Source organism: Cuculus canorus, chromosome Z (genome assembly GCF_017976375.1).
Source record: "Cuculus canorus isolate bCucCan1 chromosome Z, bCucCan1.pri, whole genome shotgun sequence".
Taxonomy (NCBI): domain Eukaryota; kingdom Metazoa; phylum Chordata; class Aves; order Cuculiformes; family Cuculidae; genus Cuculus; species Cuculus canorus.
The window spans coordinates 29,682,444-29,703,349 of NC_071441.1; the positions used below are offsets into that span (position 1 = coordinate 29,682,444).

Consider the following 20,906-nt stretch of genomic DNA (forward strand, 5'->3'; position numbering starts at 1 on the left):
TGTACTAAATAGTTAATATAACAAAGCTAGATTTTTTTTTTAAGCAATTCAGTATTTATGTGGAAATGTCATTTTCTGTAAGGCATTTGTGTTCATTCACAATGAATATGGGAAATAGCTATCCTTTGTACTTCTCTAGTACCCTTATGTAAAGGTATTTGAGGTGCATTACAAATATTCATTAATTAAATCCAACAAACCTTTGAAAGATAGGTGTATTTTCCTAATTCACTGTAAGAGACAGCCTAGAAAACCTGGAATTTACCCAGACCTAGGAAACGTGTCCTAGTGGTTCAGGCATTGCACTGGGACTTTGTGTAACTGTTTCAGCCTTTGTAATGGGGTTACTTTAATCATAAAATTGTAGAATAATTTGGGTTGGAAGGGACCTTAAAGATCACCTAGTTGCAATGGCCCTGCTATGAGTGGGGAAACCTCCAACTAGATCAGTCTGCCCAAGGCCCCATCCAACCTGGCCTTGAAATCCTTGAGGGATGAGGCATCCACAACTTCCCTGGGAAATCTGTGCAAGAGCCTCACCAGTCTCACAGTGAAGAAATTACTCGTTATGTCTAGTCTAAATCTGCCCCTCTCTAGTTCAGAGCCATTACTCCTAGTCCTATCACTACCAACCTTTGTAAACAGTCCCTCACCAGCTTTCTTCTAGGCTCCCTTCAGGTACTGGAAGTACCTGAGTACCATACCATTGGGGTACCATAAGGTCTCCCCAAAGGTCTTCTCTTCTCTAGGCTGAACAAGCCCAACTCTCTCAGCCTGTCCTCACACGGGAGGCACTTCAGCCCTCTGATCATCTTTGTAGCCCTCCTTTAGACCCATTTCAACAGTTTCATATGCTTCTTATGTTGAGGATTCCAGAAGTGGACACGATACTCCAGATGAGGTCTCACAAGAGAGGAATAGAGGGGCAGAATCACCTCCCTCGATCTGCTGGCCCCACTTCTTTTGATGTAGCCCAGGATATTTTCAGCCTTCCAGGCTGCAAGTGCATGTTGCCAGTTCATGTGGAGCCTCCAATCGATTGGCACTGCCAAGTCCTTCTCCCCAGGGCTGCTCTCAATCACACCATCCCCCATCCTCTATTGAAATTGGGGATTGCCCTGACCCAGGTGTAGGAACTTGTACTTGGCCTTAAAATCATTGCTTGCCCCATATGCCTCAGGACCTTGAACTCCACCAGTGCGTGATCACTGCACCCTAGGTTGCCTCCAATCCTAATGTCCCTGACGAGTTCACCTGTATTAATGACTTTCAGGTCCGGTATCACATCCCTTCGAGTGAGGGTCTCTATTAGCCAGATTAACAAATTATCTTCAGTGCACCCTAGGATCTCCTGGGTTGTCTACAGCTTGCCATGCTACTTTTCCAGCAAATGTCAGAGTGGTTGAAGTCCCTGAGCAGGATGAGAGATAGTGATCATGAAGCCTCATGTAGCTGGAGGGTGAAGGCTTAATTGGTAAGCTCTCTTTGATTAGGTGTCCATTAGTATACGCCAACCATAAGGTTCCTGTTGGTTCCTCAATGTTTTATTCTGGCCCATATACTTTTAACCTGTTCATGGCTACTCTTCAATGAGAGCCATTCACATTCTGTCCCTTTCCTGACATAGACGGCAATGCTTCCCCTCCTCGTTACTGGTCTGTGCCTTCTCTAGCCATTGATAACCATACTCGAGTCATGGGTTTTGTCCCACCAAGTTTCAGTAATCATAGATTTCTAGTAGCACAGTAGCTTCAAGCTCCTCCTGTTTGTTGCCCAAGCTTTGTGTGTTTGTATGGAGGCATGTCTTCTGGGCCCCTGGTTGCATGGCATTCCTAGTGGAAGACCCTTTATTTCCTATAAGATGTATTGGTGAAGTTTCCTTCCTGGCACCTACTACCTCAGGAGCCTCCCACTAGTCTCCACAGGACTTCAACTGTGGCATGGCATTCCCAGAATGCCCCTGGACAGCAGGTGTAGAGCCCACACCAGCACCCCATCCCTCCAACCATTGAGTGTCCTCCCACCACTTGTCACAGGCAAGCCTGATATTATCCCCCTCCCTCTTCACATCTGGTTTAAAGCCGTACCTACGAGCCCTACAAGCCCCTGGGCAAAAACCCTCCTTCCCCTTTTAGAAAGGTGGCTGCCACCTGATACTTGGTGCTGTGTAGGCCATCCCATTGTAAAAACCTCAAAATTATTGTGGTTATATGTCTTACACAAAGCTTTTGTCTTTCTTGGGTAAATCCTGAATGCACTGTGTTGAGGTAAGTGATGAAATTCTATGGTGTTCTTCTAGGTCAAGGTTTTAAGTCCTGTAATTCCAAGTATATTAAGTAATATGTTTCCTTATCAAACAGATTTTCACAAAAGCTGAGCAAATTTTCTGTGCAGGTAGAAGTGAAGGGTTGTAATTAATTTAATTAAAAGATAATTTCAATTAGCACAGAAAAATGCCTACACATAACAAAAATATTAACTCCAACAAACCCTGTATTTTACATTGGGGACTGGCTAGTTCCAGATGCTTCAGTGAAAGTGCAAGAAATCCCACAGTGGATAGCTATGAAATAATCATTTGACTAGGGCAGTCAGACCCATTACTCATGTCCAAATGTTTTCATTTATGACAAATTCCTTTCTCATCTTTAGTAATCAATGTAACACAAGAAAAAGTTAAATGTTTCATGGAGATCTGTAGGTTGATCCTTGTGTTGCTTAAAATGCAAAAGCATCTGGCTGATTAGGGGCCTGGAATGTGATTTGTTACTCCCTTCTCCGCATTGATGAAAAATCAGCTTCTTCAGTTGTTAGACCAAGCAATATCTGCCTTGCTTAATTACTTTTCCAACATTCACCAGTAATACTCAAAAATCCTTAACAGGCAAATTCTTATTGTTATGGCAGGAGCAATAGTGCAGTTGTATCTTAAAGGACAAAGAGGGACAGTTACTAAAATGCAGCTTTCTTCAACTTCCTAAGGAAAGATACAATAATATTTCTATCTAATTTATTTTGGCTTTGCAAACAGAATCCTATCCTACCATTCAGAGCTGCTGACTTTGAGTGGAGGTGCAAGTGACTGAAACAACCTGTCCCTGTGCTCTGACATGGCCTGGCCTCATGCTGTCCTTTGTTTTCTTGTGTGCACTCCCTTGGAAAAAGCCCACAGGGATAAGGCTGAAGAGCATCTACTGTCTTGCCTCCAGTCTGTCTCATGTAAAGCAAAGCACAGAACCTATCAACATCCTCTGGTGTGTTTTATGTTAGTGCCTGGTGGTTCTGTACCACGCCATGTTCATTCACAGTCTTATTGATATAAGGCTGCTGCTAAGTATAGAGGAAAATAACTCTTTACAATTGCATAAGAAAGTGAAATATACAAATACAGTTCCTGGAAAATAAGTTTAGTACCTAGAAATGGATATTAGAATTAAAAACAAATAGATATTGGACTTAAACTCCTTTTTAATGGATAGTCTATCTATTATATAGTTAATCTCTCATTCTGTAAAAACATTTAATAATATTTTGGTAGACTCCATTATGAAAATCTAAATTAAATGTTTATTTTGGGATCTTAACCTAAAATATTACAAAGGAAATATTGTTATTGATTCCACATTGAACCCTATGCCTTGGTAATTAATTGTGTAATTTAAATTAATTATTATGTGGAATTAGCCAAAAAGCAGAAGCAGCACAATATATGCATGTTGCCATGACACATGCTTTCACCACCAAATAAATAACTTTTTCACTTCTCCTTTTTAAGCTGTATGTTCCTTTACAGAGGTCCTACTTGCATTATACAAGTTTTTCACGTTATTAATTGTTCCTGGAGGAAAGAGATGTAGCTTTGCAAGTAACCCATGCTTCTGTTTACGACTCGAATTCAGGGACTGCAGTCCAAACTACATGCTAATAGTAATTTCTGTAACAAGGGCAGGAGCAACACTATAATTTGAAGTTTAATTGGGTATCAGAAACTGCTTTATATAAACCATTTTAAATTACTAATCTTAGGAAAATAATAAACTCAGGAAAAATTCTACCCAATAACTAAATGAAATACAGGCATAAATACATACACGTATATAAAATATGTACATGCAGGTATACACACACATAAATACATATACCAAAATGAATTTTTATGCGAGTACTTCTGGTGCTTCTATGTATATTAGTACTAGCTGAATTTCCACTTTTTCTGACATACAGTCTCATGTGAAGATACTGTTAGAATTTTCTGTTGTTTATTTTTATTTGAATGCTAACATAGTGAGAGATGTACATACAAGGCTAGAAACTGTTTTGTTGTTTTAGATCTTCTCCTTACACAGCTTATATGTTTCTTTGGTTTGCACTTGGGTAAATGGCATGCAGATTTTGTTAGGATTCTGTGCATGAATACAACTTGTTGCCAAAGTGTAATAACACCCTTACTTCTCTGAGTTCCTCTTTCTTCTCCAAACATTAAAAGACACCCCCACATTACCTAATCCTTGAAAGGACATGCCATGGGTGCACAATTACTGTTCTCTACCTTGAAAACTGGAACCTACTGCTAAATACTTAGTCTGGCTTAGTGGCAAAGATCAATACATTATTTGAGTGGAGACTGAAGCATGTTCTGACTCACCTTTACAGATGAAGAGGTCTGAAACAAATGTACCTTTCTTCTAATGGAAAGCTATTGAGGAATCTATTGAAAGTTTCTTTGTGTTGTCCTGGTAGGATTTGCTCAGTTTGTGTGAGTCTGAACGATTGTGAAATGATCATTTCAGAGGGACAAAACTTTCCTTTGTAGCTTGTGACTTCAGGGAACCTGAAGTTCAGTGCAGAAAGCTCCTTCTGGACACATGCAGATGGAAAGGCAATGCTTACTTGATTAGATAGTAGCTTGATTTCATTGGTAGTTACTTTGTAGAGCTGAAGCTGTGCATGGGCAGTAAATTCTCTTACTCTTTCTTTTTTTAGGAACTGATGGTAGCCTACATTCATAGCGATATGGCCCCGCTTGGTAAATTCAAGGTGAGTCTCATTGCTTGACACTGAAGTTGTGTATAGCTTTTACATCTTCACTTCTGTTCTCTGCTTTTCATGCTGTCTGAGTTTCATCCAGTATTTGGGAATATTGTCTGGGAAGTGACACTGCTTCATGAGTGTGTGAAATCTGATGTTGCTCTTCTAAGCCTAATGAGATGTAACAGAATTGCCTCTAACCTGAAAGAATGGCTTGACCACCAAGGTTGCACTAAGCCGTCTCCATCTGTTACAGATAAGGAGATGCTTGCTTGGAAGGAGAGACTTCTTAGAAATGACCCAGAATCCTATGTCTGGGTGATAATTTTTACTTTTTTTCCTCATTTTGCTCAACAATATACCGATTGCCATACTGATGTTGCAACAGTTTGTGCATGACAACTATGAGGCAAAAGTGAGGTGTCTCACCGAGGACTGTGGTGAGAGAGACAGCTTATTTCCAGAGCTCATGTCAAAAAACTGCCACAGACGTCATGACATATGGCCTCATTCTTCATTAAAAGCTAGTCTTCCTTCCTCCAGTTCCCCTGAAAGGATCTTGTATACAATTGAAAATCACACTGAAATTAAATTATGCTAATTTGCAAAGAAGATTGCCCAGGTAAAATAAAAAGTCTAGAAGTTGAGAGACATAATTCGTGATAAAACCTGGCAAGTATCCTACATGCAATGAAAATACAGCTTCTGGTCTCTACAAGGTGATAAAGTTAATGCTTCTGTAGTGACTGCTGCATTTCCACTGTTTTTTGGTTTTAAGAGATTTGTTTTATTCTTTCCTGATACAGACTTTCATGCTCGTATATGTAATAGCTTATTTGCATACAGGTGTCTAGATAAGCATACACCTGCAAATGCATACGCATGTGACTGTGTGCATGTAAATGAGCATATATCTACAGACTGCATATATGAACTATAGTGGTAGTAAACAATACATACTCTTGTCTTGAAAAAAAAATTCAGTCTTTAGTTACATAATCTTTTCTTGCACATCAATACTTTGAAACATAGGAGATAGTGGAAATTCAAACAAACACTGTGTTGGTACAAACTGTTTTCATGGCTTCTGTTTTCTACTTTGGGAAAAAAGATTTAAAGAAAAGTATTTCAAGACACTGTTCTGTTATGAAAAACAAACAAACAGAATTTGGTAATGAATCTGAATGTGTTACGATTCAAAACATTAAAAATTGGATTTGGACCTTCAGAATTTCATTGTCTCAGAAATGTAAAAGAAAAAAGAGGCAGTCTTTCCACATTTGATGTCTTACTAACTGTAATTCTAAAGTTTAACACACCGAGGCTTTTCACCAAAAATCTCTGGATTCTAATAAAATATCTTTTGAACTCAACAATTTTGATTCTAGAAATGGATGTGTATCAAATATAACTGATGTTAGTAAGTTTATTGTAAGGCTTGACTTCTATCCTTTTTGAAGAATTTTCTAGTGATTTTCTCCCAAATAACCAGTTATTAAAAGTTCTGACTTTGAATATTCTGAAGTTAGAGACTGAAAAAGCCAACGTTACTTTTATAACACTATCAAGGTCAAAACATAGAATCATAGAATCATAGAATGGTTTGTGTTGGAAAGGACCATAAAGATCATCTAATTGCAACTCCCCTGCCATGGGTAGGGACAACTTCCACTAGTTCAGATTACTCAAAGCCTCATCCAACCTGGCCTCAAACACTTCCAGGGAGGGGACATCCACAACTTCTCCATGCAACCTATTCCTGTGCCTCACCACCCTTGTAGTAAAAAATTTCTGCCTAATAACTAATCTAAACCTACCCTCTTTCAACTTAAAACAAGTACTACTTGACTTACAGTCCCTGATAAAGAGTCCCTGCAAGATACACTTCTGGATAATACACATACATTTGTTATGTGCTTATCATGTATTTCCTTGTAGAAAATGTATGTGTTAAGTAATACCTGTAAAGTTACATTAAAGATTGGAAATACTTCAAATAGACTCATACATTTTCTTACAATGATTGTGAAATAAATTTTGTTTCCCCTCTAAGTGCAGAGGCAAACAGTAATTGTATGTCTAGATATAATTTAAGTATGCTTTTCATTGTGGATGGGTTGATGAGGTATAGGTTTTACTCAATTCTATGTATGCACTTACCATTTTTTTCATCTGTGTATGAATATAACTTGCTTTACAGACTGTTTATTTCTCCATAGCTAATAATTAAGAGAACTGTCTTAATATATTAGCTCTTAGTATGTATATATAGGAGGTGTATTCCTTTGTCTCTATACAGTGAATTTAATTTCTACATGAAGTTGAGAGGCAAAATCTCTGTGACTGTGTCATTCCTTTATTTTCTCATGTTGCTTTGTTTATGCTAATGTCCTTTGCTATTATGTCAATAGCCATGTCTGTTTGCTCGGTTTTTTTAGTCCATTTCTATTCTTGCTTCTATAGCAAGCATAAATCAGAACATCAAAGTAAGTCCCACCATGCTACAGTGTACAAATAGCTGTTGATGAGTTTGCCATGCTTACTGAACTGAATAAATATAAAAGCTTTTTGTATGCACTCTTATTTTCAGTCCCCATACAATGCGTTAACCTTAGAATATCAAATTGAATCAGGGGTTCTGAGAAGAGCTGGCTCCAAAGCAGTTAGAATGACACTCTTCATTACACTATCTAGATTCAGGTTTCAGACAACCATAACCAGTGCTTTCACAACCTTTCACCTAAAGTCACATACTATGTAGCCACAATAAGCAACTGAATATCCCTGCAAGTGCCTCTGAACCTCTCAAAATGTGGAGTCTGTGGAGGCCCTGAAAACTGAGACTGAAATTGTTATGAAGAGACTTTACTGGATTAAATTTTTCCTTGCCAGGCACAAATAAACAGCTCTCAATAGGGTGCTCACCACACGGTGTGTCAGCACATATTATGCAGTCTGGTGTTGAGTGGATGTGTCAGCTGCCCATTAGACCACGCTAAAATAGAATTGCTGGGAGCCTGAAGCATGAAGCATGATATTAGATAAAGTGATGGAATTTCACTCGATTAAAGAGCCAGGTCAAGGACAGTTACCTCAGGAAATTCCTTTTTTCCTGCTATATTCTCACAAGCTTGATAAATTTATGCTCCCTTTCCACTTATTTGGATTATCATTCAAATTATACAAATGACTGCATTTACACTTGCTGGCTTCCAAGATTATGGGGTGATGGGATTGGTAGACTTTTCTTATGTAAAAAAGGGGAGGAGGCAGAAAAGAATTAACTGTACTCTGCATTACGGGCTATAGGAAATGTTAGATTGATTTGTTTAGCGTTGTTGGTGTTTTCTTTCTTTGAGGTGAGAGCAGCTGTGATTTTTTTGTTAGGCTCACTGAATGCTAGCATACAGCAGCACCTGAGGGAATAGAAAATTGCTCCCTTTATCCTTGGGAAATACATGCTGTTGGCAAAAGGATCTGCATCTGTTTTGCTTCTTGACCCGATTGCTGAGACCTCACCCAGTCAGATAAGTCTGTGGATTTGATTTAGTGTCTGCATCAGCTCCTCAGAGTGCTGCACAAGAAGAAATTAGTGCGCACAGCTAAGTCTGCTGAGTTTTATTGCAGTTTATATCTTGGCAAGAGTTGTCTCTCTCTGTCTCCCTCAATTTAATTTCAATTAGGATCACAAGTTGATCTGAAACCTAAGAGGAATCCAAAAAGTTAATTATCATCCAACATGCCATCCTTGGAGCCAGTCCCTGACCCTTATCCTGTGAAGGTTTGGTGCAATTTCTAAACAATATATGACATCTTGCAAATTGTTTTAATGCTTATTAATTAGAATATGCAAGCTCTTTCCTTTCAGTGGTTTCCTCCTCATGCTATGCTAGGTGTAAAGCAGAATTTGCAGTACATTCAAACCTAGTCATCCTTTTCACATTCACTAGTGTGCCAATTATTATAGTGTATAGCATCAAAAATTCTAGCCATTGTGCCTCTTAACTGGCTGTATTGACATTGACTTCTGGGCCAGTTAGAGATCAGTGGTTACAAGACAGCTACCAGATAATAACTTTTAGTCCAGGCACAATTTGATTCCCTTCTGATACAGTATTTTCTAACATGAATAAATTAGCTCCTACATATATACTTCTTCAAAACCTGTCCTGGAATTTTACTAGCATGCTCACAGGGACTCAAATGTTCTTTTGGTATCTCTGATGAAGCTGAAAAGGAATATATTATTCATCCGGAAAGTAAGTAAAATTTTGCAGGACTGCAGTTATCACTAGAGATAGCTTTCTGATGAATGGGTTCATGAAAAATGTCCAGATGAAGATAATACAAGGGTTATAATAAAATATGAGACCTTAACATAAGTCTAGGGAAAATTACCTTTTGGATGACAAATAGCACGACATTCAACCCCTAATAGGAATAATCTAGGAGTCTCAATAGGCGTAGTCATCCTACCAAGGCACACATTTAGAGGCTTAAATTATACAGCATGTAATATTTTGTGTATAACATACTGATATATAAAAATACAAAGTATAATCTAGAGAAGATAAGTACAGCAGAAGTGAGGTCAGGTAGAGGCATACTAAAATCTAATCATTGTTTTTCATTTCTGCTTTTCCTGTTTTGCGAGATATTTTTCTTTTCTTCCCCCCCCCCCCATTTTGATGATTACGGTTTACTTTCTGCTTTTGTGAGATTAATTTCCCAGAAAAAAGATGAAACATCCATTTTTATTTATTTATATTATTCATTTATTTCTACCAATGAATTCCGAGTCTAATCTCAATAAGTTTTCCTCATAGAAAACATGCACATGTACACCAGTGACGATGAATTTGTTCCTTTTCATCTGTTTGAGGTTAAGATTAAAGTAACATAATCCTTAGACAGACAAAAAGATAGCACTGTTTGAAAGGGGTGGATCTCAAGCCAGCCCTTTCACATCCTTATTGAACTGGCTTCTTAAAGTTTATATGTTACCAAATGCAGACAGAAAAACCTGAGTGAGTCTTTGTGGATATTCTTGCTGTGTTTTACACTGTTCAGGGTACCTGCAGCAAAGCCACTGTCTCTCACCTTTGTGTTGTGTTTTGTTTAGCATTGTTGTTCAAAAAACAAAACAAAAACTTTGAGTCCTTTGCTTAAATGATTTTAACATAATAAGGCCCTTTAGGAAGCACAGAAAGTGGATGTTTACTGCTGGTTGACAACACAAGGAAAAATCTATTTATTAAAAGGCATGTAGGAGGAAATCAGATATGTCATTTTCCCCCTTTTCCCATTGCAGGAGGAGTGATGGACTGCTTGTGCCAATTCATACCATCTACAGCAAAAGCTGCCAGGTCTAACATGCTCTATCAGCCTAGTCCTTTCATCCACTTCCTTGAACCATAGTCAATACTAAGGCATGTGAGCAGCCTGTAACGGGCAAGGAAATGTGGTGATATCTTAGAATCATGGAATGGTTTGTGTTGGAAGGGACCTTGAAGTTCTTCTAGTTCCTACCTGCCTGCCATGGGCAGGGACACCTTCTACTAGATCAGGTTGCTCATGAGTTTGGGCATGTTGATGAACGTGTATGATGGTCACAAACTCACAGACACTTCTTCACTCTGTCTCTAGCACCTCACCTCTTGTATATAGCCAAGAAGTAAGTGGTACAGAGACACTCTGCCACTCCTTTATAGGTTTTACCTGGTAATAGGTTTATTCCAAACATGTATCCATGAATGAATACTTTTTTAACACTCTCATTGAAAAATTTCAATGTGAACAAGGCTTTTCCCTTGGGTAAATCCATTACAACAAACCCACGGGACCTTTTTAGAGAAAATAGCATTCTGGCTGGCTGGCTGTGTGCCACATTTCAGCTCTGGGGATGCAGCATATCCAAACCGTTCAGAGGAAGTAGAAATTCTGACAGGCTCAGAATGACAGCAACAACAACATGTGCAGCTATGCTTATTTTATTCATAACATTTAGCAGTAGTGGTTTTGTTACAGGGCCTTTGTTTATTTCTTATATTGCATTTTTACATTTCTAAAGGTTTTTAAATGTTTTATTTTTTCTCAGTATTGAAGATAAAAGGCAAGCTTATCCTGTGAATTTTCTGCCTCAGTTAAGTCCTTTTTATGTTGCTCTCAGCCAACATGTCTTCCCTTCATGTTGTGTGAGAAATGTATTATGAGATAAGGTTCTACAAAAAGAAAGCAAAGTTTCTAACTATGCACATTATCTTTTCTCTATGGAAAAGAAGCATGCTGTCATCCCATAATTAGTATTCACTTCTGTTGTGTAATATTGCACCTACTTTCCTTCTCCCTGGCCAGTTTTTGCTTGTCTTACCAAAATGATTTTGATTCCCTTTTTAAAATCATCTCTACAGAGAAATAGAGGTGCTAGCCTTTTATTCTGCCTCTCTGGAGAGAGTAGTGATCAAACCCACAAAGATTTGCTTTTAAATCCAGATAGAAAATGACATGATGAGGCTTTGGACATATTACATCACATTTTAATGAAAAAGTTGGGTACACATGGCCGAGTAAGTGGAGGTGCATATTTAGCTGGGAAACTATGACCTGAGACCAATATATCTCTTTCGGTCTGGAGGAACAGCTAGAAAATATAAGATGCAAATCAATGGCCTGGAATGATCAACTTTACACACACAAGACGGGAAAAGTTGCAGAGTACAGCTACTAAACAGAAGAAAGCTTAGTGGTCATAGCTGATGGCAAATTCAAACAACGGCTTTCAGCCCTGTTTCCCACAACTTCTCCAGGCAACCTGTTCCAGTGTTTTACTACCCTCACAGTATAAAATTTCTTTCTAAAATCTAATCTAAATCTACCTTCTTTCAGCTTAATACTGTTACTCCTTTTGGTATCACTACACTCTGTGATAAAAAGCACTTCTCCATCTTTCCTGTAGACCTCCTTGAAGTACTGGAAAGCTGCTATAAGGTTTCCCTGGAGCCTTTCCTATTCTAGGCTATATAAGCCCAACTCTCTCAGCCTGTCCTCATATGGGAAGTGCTCCAGCCTTCTGATCATCTTCATTACCCTACTCTGGACTCTCTCAAGCAGATGCATGCCCTTCCTGTGCTGAGGACTCCAGAACTGAATGCAGAACTCCAGGTGTGATCCCACAAGAGAGAAGTAGAAGGGGAGAATCCCCTTTATCAGCTTGCTGGCTGCACTTCTTTTGATGCAGTTCAGGATACAGTTGGCTTCCTCAGCTGGAAACGCACATTGCCACCTCATGCTGATCTTCTCATCCATCAGCACCCTCGAGTCCTTTCTTCCAGTTGACTGGAGGCTGGCTGACGTTATATCCATTTACAAGAAGGAATCAGAAGGAGGATCCAGGAAGCTACAGGCATTTCAGACAGAATTCTGCTTAGGAAACTGGCTGCCCCTGGCCTAGACTGGCGCACATTCTCTTGGGTTGAAAACTGATTATATGGCTGGGCCCAGAGAGTGGTGGTAAATGGAGTTAATTCCAGCTGTAGGCCAGTTACAAGTGACTGGGTTCAGTCCTGTTCAATGTCTTTATCAACGGCTTGGATGAAGGCACTGAGTGCACCCTTAGCAAGTTTGCAGATGACACTAAGCTGGGAAGAAGTGTGGATCTGCTGGAGGGTAGGGAGGCTCTCCAAAGAGATCTGAATAGGCTGGAGCAATGGGCTGAGACCGGTGGCATAAGGTTTAACAAGGCCAAATGCCGGGTCCTGCACTTAGGGCACAACAACCCTGTGCTGTGCTACAGACTAGGAGAAGTCTGGCTAGAAAGCTGCCTGGAGGAGAAAGACCTGGGAGTGTTGGTTGACAGCCAACTGAACATGAGCCAGCAGTGTGCCCAGGTGGCCAAGAAGGCCAATGGCATCTTGGCTTGTATCAGAAACAGCGTGGCCAGCAGGTCCAGGGAGGTTATTCTCCCTCTGTACTCAGCACTGGTGAGACTGCACCTCGAATACTGTGTTCATTTCCGGGTCCCTCACTACAAGAAGGATGTTGAGGCTCTGGAGCTTGCCCAGAGAAGAACAACAAAGCTGGTGAGGGGGCTGGAGAACAAGTCTTATGAGGAGCAGTTGAGGGAACTGAAGTTGTTTAGCTTAGTGAAGAGGAGGCAGAGAAGAGACCTTGTTGCTCTCTACAACTACCTGAAAGGATGTTGTAGAGAGGAGGGTGCTGGCCTCTTCTCCCAAGGTGGTAGGACAAGGAAGAGTGGCCTCAAGCTGCACCAGGGGAGGTTCAGACTGGCTATCAGGAAAAAATTTTTCACAGAAAGGGTCATTGGGCACTGGAATAGGCTGACCAGCGAGGTGATTGAGTCCCCATCCCTGGAGTTATTTAAAAGACATGTAGATGAGGTGTTCAGGGATGCAGTTTAGTAGCAGATAGGAATGGTTGGACTCGATGATCCAAGAGGTCTTTTCCAACCTAGTGATTCTATCATTCTATAGTTCTATGATTCAAGACTATTATCTGCCTGACCTGTAACTATGCTTGGCATTGCCCTGACTGAGGTGCAGGACCTTGAACTTGGCCTTCTATAACTTCATGCAGTTCATACAGGCCCATCTCTCAAGCCTGTTAAAGTACTTCTGGATGACATCCCTTCCCTTCAGTGTCTTGACTGCACCGTACATCTCAGTGTCATCAGTAAACTTGGTGAGAATGCCCTCAACCCTACCGTCCATGTTTGCAACAAAGATGTTGCCTACAGGAAAGCTGGAGAGGGGCTATTCATCAAGGATTGTGGGGACAGGACCAGGGGGAATGGGTATAAACTGGAGAGGAGCAAAATAGACTAGACATTAGGAAGAATTTTTTCACTATGAGAGTGGTGAGGCACTGGAACAGGTTGCCCAGTGATGTTGATGTCCCATCTCTGGAGGTGTTCAAGGCCAGGTTGGATGGGGCCTTGGGCAGCCCCATTTAGTGGGGTGTCTCAGCCTATGGCAGGGGTTTTGAAACAAGATGACCTTTAAGGGCCGTTCCAACCCTAACTATTCAATGATTCTATAATTCTATGATTGTATGTTAAATAACACTGATCCTAACACCAACCCTTGCAGAACACCACTCATCACTGATCTCTACCCGGACATCAACCATAACACTTTGAGTGTGACCATCTGGCCAATGCTTTATCCACCAAGTGGTCAATCCATCAAATCTGTGTCTCGACAATTCAGGGAATAGAACATCATGTAGGGCATTGTTGAATGCTTTGTACAGATCCAGGTAGATGATGACAGTTACTTTTCCCTTATTCACCAATGTCATAATTCAGTTGTAGAAGGCCACCAAATCTGTCAGACACAATTTTCCCTTAGTGAAGCTGTGCTGGCTGTCACCAATCACCTCCTTATTTTCTGTGTGCATGTTGATGTGTGTTCAGCTATGAGTCACAGAGATAAAATGCTTGGAGTATTTGACATACTAATAAGTCAAGAGACCTGGGACTCTTCAGCCTGGAGAAGAAAAGGCTCAGAGGGATCTTAACAGAGTGCAAAATTACCTGATCAGAGGGTTATGTTTTCCATTGAAACATACAATTGATCAAATTAGTTTCACTTCTGCAAGTCGTTTCCAGTAAAATATTTAATCCAGATGTAGAGAGTCTTGAAAAAAACCTGCAATACTTGCCTGTCTGCTACTGGGACAGGGGATTTTCTTGGGTTCATTTGTAGCAAAAGGGGAAAGAAAGACAAGCACGTAATTGGGAGACATCAGAAACTTACAGCTTGTAAGGCAAAATCTTTCAAAGAAATCACTGAGTTTCAGCACAAGGCCACCTCCTAATAGCCTCTTTGTCCAGTGGCTTTGATCAAGTCTTTCTTCACAAAGGTGTAAAGAAGACCTGACTGATCTTTCTTCTCTAGCATTTGCTGGGGAAACTTCACATGGTGTCCTTTTGTATTCTATTTTACAGTTTTAAAGTCTTGTTTTCCTGACAATGGCTTTTTGTCAAGCTATAACTCAATTCCCTTATGTTTGTTCATAGCAGTCAAACTTATGTTGCTGAAAGGCCTGTGTGTTAATTCAGAATGTTTAACAAGGAATTCAGGTTACAGGGCTCTGAGCAATGGTCTGGAACCTCTTAACATCCAATAATAATAGAGAAATTTAAGTCTACTACTGCAGATTTCCCCTTCTCTCTCGACTTCTGAAAGCAGCTGTACAAGGTGAGCAAAATGATGTAGATAAGGAGAAAAAATAACTACAGCGGATCACTAGAAAGATTTACACATTTCTTCCGAAGGGAGATGAGAGTGTGATCTACCTGTCTTCCTGTTAGGCTGCTGTCTTCCATGCACTGTTTGAGCAGACTTAAGCTCAGTATGGAGGATGTTGAAGAAAAGTGTGAAGATAAGGTTAGGAGTTAAAAAAAGAACTGGAAAATAGGTGCAAAAGTAGGGTGTTTTCTCTGTTTATTTCTTCACTTGTTTTTCTCTCTTTATTCCTGTTTCCTTCACTTTGTGTTTTCATATCCATAACCTACAAGCTTCTTGAAGTTTGTTTTCATTTTGCTTTCCACTGTGAACCTCAAAGAGAATCAACCAATTCTCCCAAGATTTCTGCTGTATAATTCATTGAAACTTTGGCAAATCTAAATAGACAGATCTTTACACAGCCCTGATCCCATGCTGTCTTCAGTGTATTTGATTTTTCTTTTTTTTACTGCTCTTCTTTTTATGCTGCACAGCTTACTGCAAGTGTATTACACAAAGCTACATAAGCTGAGTTAAGCCTGCATCATGCAGCGAATAAATGAGGAAAAGGAGGTGAAAAAATAAAGAAGAAACTCTAAAGAATATTTTCCTTGGAATTTTTACTCTGAATGTAGATAATATAGCTAATATTCTGTAACTGATTGAAATTGTTGGCAGCTCATTCAGGAACAAGAATGTGGCAGAAGAAAAACATGAATTACAAGTCTGTCATTCTGAAGTGCTCTAAACTTTTATCTGTTACTTGTTCCATCAACTGTAATATATGTCCATTAGTACTCATGCAACTCAAATGTTCAATGAAATAACATATTAACATTTAACCTGAAAAAATGAAGTTATTTAAAATTTACATAAAATTATGGAGCAAACTCAAAACAGGTTGCCCTAGTAATGTGTAATTACGCTAAGCAGTCCTGTCAGCATACCTAAAAACAATTTTATTCTTAATCATATTCTGCCTTTATTCACTCAGGAATGTATCATTAAAGTTTCCAGAGAACAATGGATCTTAATAAGTGCTAATGCAATTGTGAATTGTTGTAATTGTTACCTGAATTAATCTCTGTACATTTAGTTTCTTGTTGCCCTCTGCAAAAGGCGTGTGAAGAAGATAATGTAAGAATTGAAATATGTATAAATTATGCTGTTCTTGTAAGGCAGTATTGTGTTACAATTTACCAGTTTACTAAGAGATTTGTATGGATAAATGCACAAGGATCAGTAGATATGTAACTTAAATTAAAGTTGTTTATATGTAATTTTAGTTTATTAAGATATTTATTTTGTTCATTACATCTAGAGACTTAAAAATGAATAATAACGTAAATAGATCTAATACAGCCACCTACTACTTTTTTAAAAAAATATTTATACCCAGTATATTTCTATTTTACTGTACATTAAAGTGAAATGAATGATAACAGACCATACACTATAAGGGTTAAAAGTGTCGTGGTTGCACTAGGGAGGTTTGATTTAAAGTTTGTTCAGTGTGTTCCTGGCTTTGCTGTCTAGTATGTGGTCTTGGTCAAACTGTTTTCCAATCTTTGTGCAAGTCTTCTATCTTATGAATTCTGTCAATGTCTTTTAATGTTGTGTGAATTGATAAGAATAAAAAAAAGTGGTAGCATTTGTTTTCAAATGTGGTTATATTCTACCTGTCCACAATGGTATGTTTCACTGTGATAGCTTCAGTCACTCACTTCTGTTCCATCCTCAACTTTCTCACCTACCTGGTGCATGAAGGAGTTTTAAAGACCTTGCTGTATCTTCTGCCCAGTGTGAGATTTGTAGAAGATTCTGTCATTTTACAAATAGTAATTTTTTTTTCCAGCATGGTGTGACCATTTGGATGAAAGATCATATTGCAAAATGTATTTTTTTTGTTGGAAATATTAATAATAAATAAAGTTGAGAGACAAAATTGGCCAGAACCCTGAGGTGCTCAGAATATTATTATAAAAACAACAATCTTTGGGAAGAGTTACTGAAAAATACCATGTTTTTTGTTTTCCTTTTGTTTTGGTTTGTTTTTTTTTTCCCTGTCCATATAAAAGAAAGATTAAAGGATAATAAGAAATTATTACCTAGAAACTAATACCAACCAGCTACCTGAGTCAATAATATACAATATTTTTAAATATATTGTATATTGGTAGAGAACGTGGATCAAATAATATTCATTAAAAACACAACAGCAAAAAAGACACATTCAATGGTTAAGCACCTCTACAAAGCCAAAATGGTGCTACCCAGGCTTAGTTCCTAAGAAGTGCCTGTGTCAACAGGAGTCAAAGTAGGCTGGAGTTTACTGGTTTGGACTGAAATGTTCATACTGTTCATACTGAAATGTTCATAAATGTTCATATGTATGAAAAAGAGAGGAAATATATTTTCCTGAACTAGCTGACTGATCTCACATATGTGTGCTGTTTCCTGAACAGCACTTATGAAAAAACAGGTATCTTTTCTGTTTTTTTCAGCTTGATACAATTAAGCAATGTAAATGTAAGCAAACTGAAGGTCATGAAATCATTCACAAACAAGTTCTCAGGAGCAACTGCCCTGCATCTAGTAAAATGACATCTTTGACTAAGGAAAAACATTTCTTCATAGATTTGGAGGAAAGATCAAGAACAAATTACCGGTCAAACTTGACCTGAGCAGCATATTGGTAAAGCGTAAACTGTGTTGAGAAAAAGGAGTCTTTGTGGTACAAGTAATATGGAGAAAGAAGTTAGCTGAATTTTGCATAACTTTCATTGATAAACCTTCGTTTCACTTCAGTAGTAAGTTTGTTATTAATAGCAGTGAGAGTGGTGTGAGTTTATTGCCTGAGCATAATAAAAGCCTTCATTTCTTTTTCTCACTGTCTCTTCTTATACATAAAAGAATTCAGACTTGGAGGATATCTTTAATATATTTGGTATCACAGTTACTTTTTTCCCCTGAGATTCTCTTTGCTATGTAAAATAGTATGCACATTTGGCATTTCAGTGTTATAGCACAGTTCCTGAACTGAAAGGCTTTTATCAGGATGAGAATGTTGTGTCACAGACAGTATGAAATGTCAAGTTTTTCTATTTCTGTAAAATACACTGATTGGTTATCAAATACAGACAAAATTCACACCCAATTTTGAGCCAGTTTCTCAGAAATCAACATAAAATATTTGCAACAGGAAAACTGCTCACAGGTTATAATGGGAGCAGTGAAGGCTTACTGTTATCCTACACTTTGCCAATTTTTCTGTTATATTTATAGTACTTACTCCCTAAGGTCTTGACCCTTACTACTTGCCTGATGAGTTGGTACCTGAGGACTTTACAGCACCTGACCCTAGGAGGTGTAATTGTTAAGCTTAACTACGATCAAAACCTAGTAAGATAACTTTAAAAGTCTGACTGTTTAATTTGAAGTAGTACATCAGTTTTCTGGTGTAGCTACCCTGGTGAGATTATATTAATTTCTATGGAAAAAAAGAAAAGAAATGCACAATTTTTATCACTATAATTGAGTACAAGTCCTCTATTTGATAAAGAGTAAATTGTTATGCCAAAATCAAGTACAACAGGTTCAGGCTTTAGCTGCTTTATATTTGCGAACCTGACCAGAAGTGCAGGTTTCTAAAAAAATGTCTAAGCTTCCTTTTAAACATTCCAATTTGAGATTGGCCTAAAGTATAGGTGTTATCAAACAGCTGGATCTGAGTCCTCTCAGAAGACTAAGTGACTTCAGATCTCAAAGCAAGTTGTGAGTTTTACTTCAGACTGCCCAATCATTTGAACAGTAATGTGTAAATCACTGTAGAACTTTGGAGAAGTTTGGAAACACTTCTTATTCAAGTGTAATGAGAAAGGAGGAGGGGAAAAAATAGAAAAGGGGAAAAGAGATCAGTTATCTCTTACCAGATTCTGGAATTTGGTGCTTGTAACTTTGTTCCCATTGCTTCCACTCTTTTTATTTTACTGTCTGACTCAGATAAATGTGAATATTGGTATTTCTTTAGATGCAGAGTTCCAATACTTGTAGCTATCTGTATTTATTATTTAGCAATGACCAGGATGCAACATATCCTTAATATCCTTTACTTATTTCTCACACATTAAAGTCCTGGAAAGGAACAACTTATCAGAAATGTGAATTGGGGACCGTGAGGTGAATTTGCCTTTTCTTCAGTAAGTCAAAAATGTTTTTTAACTGTTGCTTAAATGTACGAAAATGTCCTTCTACTTCTAATACATATAATGTGTAGTATCTCAGGTCCCCTTTCCCTATCGTTTTCCCTCCCTTCAGATCTCATCTTTGAGGAAGACAATGTGTGAGATATTAAAATCTCTATGCCTTGGTTAGATGGCAATGATTGTAATGAGAACTGAGAGAAGTTACTGGCACAACGTGAACATATTCTTGTGACAGGGACTGTAAATGAATATTGTGAAATTGTCAACATTCCTGAACCTGCTTTCTACACTGAAAAATAAACATTTAGAAACTGATTCCTGGAGGCCTCCCTATTGGCACAAAGTGTACAAATAATGTTCGTATTCCAGTTCAGAAAAAGAAAAATGAAAATATATCATTGAAAACTGACAGCTTTAATGAACTTTAAAGGATAGCTATCATGCTAGTTAGCATGTCTATTCATGTCTCTACCAGTTTATTGAATTGCTCAGCTGAACAGGCACACAAAAGAAAAACTAAGGGAAAAAAACAATGAGAAAGCAAGCATTAATAATTCATTCCTACTAGAAGCTTCAGACTGACTATATTTTTCAGGGTGTTGGAAGTCTGCTAAGAACTGAATCTTGCTGGCTCCTAAGTTACTTCAGAAGCTCACAAAGTGACCCTATCCAAGAATATTAATGTTTCTGTAAGTGGTTAGCTACCAAAACATACTGTGGATTTTTATCCCCTCAAGCACTTGTTCATGTTTCTTTGGATTAGTAGAAAGTATGGCTTTTCATTAAATGTATAACTGACAGTTTTTATATTTGAATTTCACAAGCCTCTGCAGACCATAAAGAACTCCAAATTCAGCCATAATCCTCTGTTACAAAGTAAATCAGAAATTTGAACACATTCCAGATACCAATTGCAGTAATAATAAGGATATGCAACCTCCTTCTCTGCCTCAGCTGCTTCAGTAGCAAAGCTGCTCTTGACAGGTTAACCTGTCTTAAAACTTTTTTGGGGAGGAAGGGGCAGTGAATTAAAATTTTGATTATTAAATCTTTCAATTGAAGGCCGAAACTATTAACATTTTTCAGAATGAACTATTTTTCTGGAAACCAGTGAACCTTGCAGCTGTTGCCTGACAATGAATTGACTTTACGCAAAATTTATGAGGGATTGATATGCAAGTTTTTAACAATTAAGACAGTTTAGTGAAATACTGCAACAGTGAGCTGATAATAGGGGGAGACAATACATTTCAATACTAACCCCTCCACTCAAACAGGAAAACAAAGAGGCATGTGGCAAATAACAGAATAGAGGCTTCGCTCTGTCAAGGCTTAACTCCAACTATTTCAGTCCAGACATAATCCCAGGTACAATGTGCTCTGCCACAATGGAAACATGCTTAATTTTCTGGTAGCTGTATAATATATG

General features: G+C 38.4%; 1 protein-coding gene across 13 annotated transcripts in view; it reads left to right on the forward strand.

Moving 5' to 3' along the window:
• The window catches only part of LOC104058407 (TLE family member 4, transcriptional corepressor), a 296,638-nt gene that overhangs the window by 136,435 nt on the left and 139,297 nt on the right, over positions 1-20,906 (forward strand). For 6 of the 13 annotated variants that reach the window (XM_054055162.1, XM_054055164.1, XM_054055163.1 and 3 more), the window contains 2 exons: positions 4,984-5,037; positions 11,984-12,175. In XM_054055162.1, the coding sequence (XP_053911137.1) occupies positions 4,984-5,037; positions 11,984-12,160 (231 nt within the window). In that variant the 3' untranslated portion in view covers positions 12,161-12,175. Of the gene's footprint in view, positions 1-4,983; positions 5,038-5,284; positions 5,366-11,983; positions 12,176-15,766; positions 15,815-20,906 lie in introns of those variants that run through there. The other 7 variants (XM_054055175.1, XM_054055165.1, XM_054055172.1 and 4 more) reach the window with 3 other exon arrangements.